General features: G+C 51.2%; 1 protein-coding gene across 2 annotated transcripts in view; it reads right to left on the bottom strand.

Moving 5' to 3' along the window:
* homer2 (homer scaffold protein 2) overlaps window positions 1-7,500 on the bottom strand; it is a 25,001-nt gene that overhangs the window by 3,105 nt on the left and 14,396 nt on the right. For both annotated transcript variants that reach the window (XM_079874566.1, XM_079874567.1), the window contains exons 6-8: window positions 6,293-6,434; window positions 2,812-2,922; window positions 2,627-2,707 (exon numbers count right to left, since the gene is read on the bottom strand). In XM_079874566.1, the coding sequence (XP_079730692.1) occupies window positions 2,627-2,707; window positions 2,812-2,922; window positions 6,293-6,434 (334 nt within the window). The remainder of the gene's footprint in view (window positions 1-2,626; window positions 2,708-2,811; window positions 2,923-6,292; window positions 6,435-7,500) is intronic.

Genomic DNA, 7,500 nt, shown 5'->3' with positions numbered 1-7,500 from the left:
CTCGACACCAAGGTGATCCCATCGGACAACGTTGGTCCCCCAACATCGACCACTCATCCTCGATGTGCGCCTTACAGCGGCAACCCCAGGCGCGCAAGACGGGGCCTGAACGAATCAAGTGGTGGAAGTGGAGTGAACACAAGAGCCAGCTGGCAGCAGCCTTTGATGGCCTCAACATCAATCCGTGTCAACCAGCAGAGGCCATGTGGAGTGAGATTACCACCCAAATCCTCACCATCATCAGGTCCTTGGTAAGACGAAGCCAGGAAGAAGATTTATCGACAAAGCAGTCTGGTGGTGGACTGAAGAAGTGCAAGCGGCGATCAAGGCAAAGAAGATGGCCTACAAGAACTGGTTCCGAACCTGTTGACCTCGACCGATACAGGATCCTCAAGTCTGCGGCGAAAAGGGCAGTGGCCACTGCCAAGGCGAAGCACCTCGACGAGCTGTACGACGAGCTGTACGACGAGCTGGACACATCAGAGGGGGCAAACAAGATCTACCGCCTAGCCAGCTCCCATCACCAGTCTACACATGCCAGCGCCCAAGTAGCCACCATCAAGGACGTCAACCACCGTCCGTTGAAGGACCCACCAGCCATTCTCCAGCGATGGTGCGACTACTTTTTCGGAATCCCCAATGAAGAGTTCCAACACTCCCCAATACCAAGCATGGACCCCGTTGTTGGTCCAGTCCCACTAATCACCATCACCGAAGTGTCACAGGCTGTCAAGAAGATAAAAAACGGGAAGGCAACTGGACCCGATGACATTCCTGCCGAAGCCTGGAAACTCATGGGACATGGAGGCGCAGAAATCCTCACGCTACTCTTCAACCAAATCATTGCTGTTAACAAGCTTCCCCAAGCCTGGACAACTAGCACCATGGTGCCGATCTGGAAAGGCAAAGGGGATGTCAGCGAGTGCACTAACTACCGGCCAATCCGACTCCTATGTCACACGATGAAGATATTTGAGCGCATCCTGGACTCCCGCCTACGCTCTATAATCAGTATCACGCCAAACCAATGCGGTTTTGTCAAGGGCTCTGGAACCACAGATGCCATCTACGCCGCCTGCCTGCTAATGGAGAGGCATAGGGAGAAGAACATACTGGTCCATATGGCCTTCCTCGATTTTGAGAAAGCTTTCGACAGAGTTCCCCATGCACCAAGATCGCCGGTACCACAAGCAGCGTCCGGTGCCCTGTTGGAACCTCGCTACCATTTGACATCTGGGTTGGCGTACACCAGGGATCAGCCCTATCGCCGCTGCTTTTCGTCCTCTGCATGGACACAGTAACAGCCGACATCCAAACTAACCATCCATGGACGCTGCTGTATGCTGACGACGTCTTCCTCGCCAAAGAGACCCGCCAGGAACTCAACGTCCAAGTGCAGCAGTGGAACGACCACCTTGGCGAAAGCGGCCTCAAGCTCAACCTGGATAAAATGGAATACATGGAAGGTGGCGCCCAAACCGACGGCACAATCACCATCAACGGGAAGGACCTGAAGAAAGTGGAGAAATTCAAGTACCTTGGCTCCACCCTCTCGGCTAATGGTGACAGCCTTCCAGACACCAGAGCAAGAGTCAACCCTGCCTGGATGAAGTGGCGCCAGGTCACTGGTGTCCTCTGTGATCGACGCATGCCCACCCACCTCAATGAAAAGGTTTACAAGACGGTAGTCCGCCCAGTTGCCCTCTATGGAGCAGAATGCTGGCCTGCAACCACCAAACACGAACAGGCCCTCCACACGATTGAGATGCGTATGCTCAGATGGACATTGGGACTGACCCGACTGGACCACGTTACGAATGAGGATGTCAGGAAGATCATGGGAGTAGCACCAATCACGGAGAAGATGCGAGAAGCCTGCCTCCGATGGTATGGCCATGTGATCCGAAGTGACGAAGAGTCAGTGACGAGAAGAGCACTGCGGCTCAGCCCTGAGGGGAAAAGGCCACGTGGAAGACCGAAAAAGAGGTGGATGGACCGAATCAAGGAGGACATCGATGCCGCCCCCGAAGATGCCTTGGACCGGAGAAAAGCTTGCCGACAAGTGGACCCTGCACCTGCACTGGACATACGCTAGGAAGAAGATGTAAATATGTGCTGCGCTTTCCTCTCAATAACAATATAAACAAAATAAAAATGAGAGCGGTGAGAAAGCAGCAGTTCAGAAAGCATCTGATCATATAGATGTGGATATATTTGCATATGTTCTGCTAAAAGCGCTGTATTCTGCAGTCAGGCCAGTAGGTGGTGATGTCACTGTAAAGAAACACTACGCACCTGTAGACTGAACACGAAACGCACAGGCATGACGTCACTGTCTTCATGAATTCAAGCTTATGTAGTTTACAAGGAGACAATAATGGTATTGTTTTCAAAAGTTTGCATTTTCAGGCCCCCAAAATGCTGTTGTGTAAATGAACGGACAAAAATGAACGCGTTTGAGGAATGAACACGTTTGAGGAATGAACACGTTTGAGGAATGAACACGTTTGAGGAATGAACACGTTTGAGGAATGAGAGAATGAACACGCGTTTGAGAAACGAACATGCATTTGAGGAATGAACACGTGTTTGAGAAATGAACGTGTGTGTTTGTGCTGCTGTTCACCTGTAGTTTGGCCGTGAGGTTTTCACACTCTGCCATGAGCTGAGGGATGATTTCTGCCTGTTTGCACAGGTTCTCAAGCTCCTGAAAAACAGCATCATACGTGTTTGTAAGAGCACTCACGGCAGGATGATGTGGCACATGTGTGTGTGTGTGTGTGTGTGTGTGTGTGTGTGTGTTTGACTCACCTGTTGTTTATCCTGCAGATCTGATTCCAACTCTTGAATTCTGAGCGTCAGCTGAACATTTCTCTCTTTCTCCAGATTCACCTCTTTACACTGCAGCTCCAGCTCTGAGATCTACACACACACACACCACGTTACTCTTCAATAACACACTTGAGCTAATAACCCAGTGCTCAATATTTCAGTCAAGTCAAGTCAAGTCATCTTCATTTATATAGCGCTTTTAACAATGTAGATTGTTTCAAAGCAGCTTTACAGAGATAAACGTATAATTTAAGGTAACAGAGATTGTTTTGGCTTTATAGCGGTTCTTTAATAAAGTTATTTTCCAGCTGAAGTTAGTTTTGATTGATTCGCTTCCGTCGCAACAATCATTTGTTATTAAATTAGGGGCCGCTAAGACGACACCATTCCCTCTACACAGACTTTAAACGCGAACCTGTGAGAAACACTGATGGCGTTCACATGCGCATTAAGAACTGGTTCTATAGTTATGTGTGTTTGAATATATGTGCGCGGGTTTGTAATTCCCTACAAACCAAGCCTAATCAAAGTACTGGTGTTTCCTTATAATTTTTGATACAGAATTTTATTTTATTTTATCAATTCGGGGTAGATACGCAAATTGAGTTTCCCGACGACGCTTTATCTGTAGAGTGGTAAAGGGATCCTCCATAGGGAGAGACTAGTTGGCACTTCAGCACTGCGTTGTCATCGGGTCCAGGCGAAGGTCCTTCATCAGATCTGGATACGGCCTGGATCCGGCAGGCTGCGGGAAAACCTCGGGATAAACATAGACACTAAAATTAGCGTAGATGCCATTCTTCTCATGATGTAACGAGTACATCAGGATTTATGGGAAGTGTTCCCGGTTCCAGCTGACCTAATCTATGCAGCCTAACATTGAATTATAGAATTTTATAATGTATTATGTGAATGCTAGGTCAAAGAGATGTGTCTTTAGTCTAGCTTTGAACTGACAGAGTGTGTCTGCTTCCCGGACAATGTTAGGAAGACTGTTCCAAAGTTTTGGTGCTAAATAGGAGAAGGATCTACCGCCAGCAGTCGACTTTGATATTCTAGGTATTATCAACTGGCCGGAATTTTGAGATCGCAATAGACGTGAAGGACTATAATGCGTTAAGAGCTCGCTCAAGTACTGCGAAGCTAAACCATTTAGTGCTTTGTAAGTGATCAGCAATATTAAAAAATTGATGCGATGTTTAATAGGGAGCCAGTGCAGTGTTGACAGAACCGGGCTAATATGGTCATACTTCCTGGTTCTGGTAAGAACTCGAGCTGCTGCGTTTTGAACCAGCTGTAGTTTGTTTATTAAGCGTGCAGGGCAACCACCCAGTAGAGCATTACAATAATCTAGCCTTGAGGTCATGAACGCATGAACTAATTGTTCCGCATTTGTCACTGAGAGCATATGGCGTAATTTAGATATATTTTTAAGATGGAAAAATGCAGTTTTACAGATACTAGACACATGACTTTCAAATGAAAGATTGGTATCAAAGAGCACACCCAGGTTCCTAACCGACAACGAAGACTTTGTGACTGACTTCAGCTCAGTCAGTCACAAAGGACGAGCACAAACGCAAAAGTCTCCTTCTAAACTCTGATTCTGTGAAACTTCGGTGAAGCTTGACCGACTGAAGCCTTCGCAGCGCGAGCCTACGCCGACTGAGCAGAGCGAGCCTACGCCGACTGAGCAGAGCGAGCCTACGCCGACTGAACAGAGCGAGTCTATGCCGACTGAGCAGCGCGAGCCTACGCCGACTGAGCAGCGCGAGCCTACGCCGACTGAGCAGAGCGAGCCTACGCCGACTGAGCAGAGCGAGCCTACGCCGACTGAGCAGAGCGAGCCTACGCCGACTGAGCAGAGCGAGCCTACGCCGACTGAGCAGCGCGAGCCTACGCCGACTGAGCAGCGCGAGCCTACGCCGACTGAGCAGAGCGAGCCTACGCCGACTGAGCAGAGCGAGTCTACGCCGACTGAGCAGCGCGAGCCTACGCCGACTGAGCAGCGCGAGCCTACGCCGACTGAGCAGAGCGAGCCTACGCCGACTGAGCAGAGCGAGCCTACGCCGACTGAGCAGAGCGAGCCTACGCCGACTGAGCAGAGCGAGCCTACGCCGACTGAGCAGAGCGAGCCTACGCCGACTGAGCAGAGCGAGCCTACGCCGACTGAGCAGAGCGAGCCTACGCCGACTGAGCAGAGCGAGCCTACGCCGACTGAGCAGAGCGAGCCTACGCCGACTGAGCAGAGCGAGCCTACGCCGACTGAGCAGAGCGAGTCTACGCCGACTGAGCAGAGCGAGCCTACGCCGACTGAGCAGAGCGAGCCTACGCCGACTGAGCAGAGCGAGCCTACGCCGACTGAGCAGAGCGAGCCTACGCCGACTGAGCAGAGCGAGCCTACGCCGACTGAGCAGAGCGAGCCTACGCCGACTGAGCAGAGCGAGCCTACGCCGACTGAGCAGAGCGAGCCTACGCCGACTGAGCAGAGCGAGCCTACGCCGACTGAGCAGAGCGAGCCTACGCCGACTGAGCAGAGCGAGCCTACGCCGACTGAGCAGAGCGAGCCTACGCCGACTGAGCAGAGCGAGCCTACGCCGACTGAGCAGAGCGAGCCTACGCCGACTGAGCAGAGCGAGCCTACGCCGACTGAGCAGAGCGAGCCTACGCCGACTGAGCAGCGCGAGCCTACGCCGACTGAGCAGCGCGAGCCTACGCCGACTGAGCAGAGCGAGCCTACGCCGACTGAACAGAGCGAGTCTATGCCGACTGAGCAGCGCGAGCCTACGCCGACTGAGCAGCGCGAGCCTACGCCGACTGAGCAGAGCGAGCCTACGCCGACTGAGCAGAGCGAGCCTACGCCGACTGAGCAGAGCGAGCCTACGCCGACTGAGCAGAGCGAGCCTACGCCGACTGAGCAGAGCGAGTCTACGCCGACTGAGCAGAGCGAGCCTACGCCGACTGAGCAGAGCGAGTCTACGCCGACTGAGCAGAGCGAGTCTACGCCGACTGAGCAGAGCGAGCCTTTAAAGGGCTTATTTCTGCTATTGTAGGCTCATTTTGTAAATGTAAGCAACTAATTTAGACGCAAGAACTGGGTGCCGGTGCTGTGAGACATACATGCTCGGCCAGACTCGGCTCGAAGTCGTGCATCTTCGGATGCGTAGCTGCGCGCGCTGTTACAAAAAAAGCCGTGCACACCGGCAAACGAAATTGGGACTTGCGCACCCAACGCGCACGACCACCCACACCGCAATGGCGTCATTTTTGCCGCGCGCACCTTCGTGCTCGTGCGGACACGGCGAGTATAAACCTAGCTTGAGATAGATTAACCCTGAGCAAGTGAGTGTTAATCTCACACTCCTCACGTCCTCCAGTGTGTGTGTGTGTGTGTGTGTGTGTGTGTGTGTGTGTGTGTGTGTGTGTGTGTGTGTGTGTTCCTCAGGCTCTTGTGTCTCACCTGGTTTCTCAGCTGGTTCTCCTCCTCCTGGCTCTGGGTCACTCGACTCCTCCAGTTATCAGCGCTGATCTTCTCCTCCTCCAGCGCTTCCTGTAGACGAGCGTTACTCTCCCTCAGTGCCTGTAGCTCCAGCTCACACTTCCTACCATCACACACACACACAGATCACTGCGAGTTCACTTCTTACTGTCACATACACACATACACACACACACACACACACTGATCACTGTGAGTTCAGTTCTTACTGTCACACACACACACACACTGATCACTGCGAGTTCACTTCTTACTGTCACACACACACACACACACTTGTGAGTTCAGGATAACGTCTGCTCTTGAGAAGGATAAATCTCTCTGATACAGTGAGAGTATTGCAAGTTTTTGATACACTGCTGATTTTGCAGGTTTTCCCACTTACAAAGCATGTAGAAGTCTGTAATGTTTATCATAGGTACTCTTCAACTGTGAGTGACAGAATCTAAAACAAAAATCCAGAAAATCACATTGTATGATTTTTAAGTAATTAATTTTTTTTTTGCATGACATAAGTATTTGATTTATCAGAAAAGCAGAACTTAATATTTGGTACAGAAACCTTTGTTTGCATTTACAGAGATCATGGGTTTCCTGTAGTTCTTGACCAGGTTTGCACACACTGCAGGGATTCTGGCCCACTCCTCCATACAGACCTTCTCCAGATCCTTCAGGTTTCGGGGCTGTTGCTGGGCAATATGGACTTTCAGCTCCTCCAAAGATTTCCTATTGGGTTCAGGTCTGGAGACTGGCTAGGCCACTCCAGGACCTTGAGATGCTTCTTACGGAGCCACTCCTTAGTTGCCCTGGCTGTGTGTTTGGGTCGTTGTCATGCTGGAAGACCCAGCCACGACCCATCTTCAATGCTCTTACTGAGGGAAGGAGGTTGTTGGCCAAGATCTGGCGATACATGGCCCCATCCATCCTCCCCTCAATACGGTGCAGTCGTCCTGTCCCCTTTGCAGAAGAGCATCCCCAAAGAATGATGTTTCCACCTCCATGCTTCACGGTTGGGATGGTGTTCTTGGGGTTGTACTCATCCTTCTTCTTCCTCCAAACACCGCGAGTGGAGTTTAGACCAAAAAGCTCTATTTTTGTCTCATCAGACCACATGACCTTCTCCCATTCCTCCTCTGGATCATCCAGATGGTCATTGGCAAACTTCACCC

This window comes from Squalius cephalus, assembly GCF_949319135.1.
Source record: "Squalius cephalus genome assembly, chromosome: 6".
Lineage (NCBI taxonomy): Eukaryota > Metazoa > Chordata > Actinopteri > Cypriniformes > Leuciscidae > Squalius > Squalius cephalus.
This window is presented reverse-complemented; position numbering and strand designations above follow the sequence as displayed.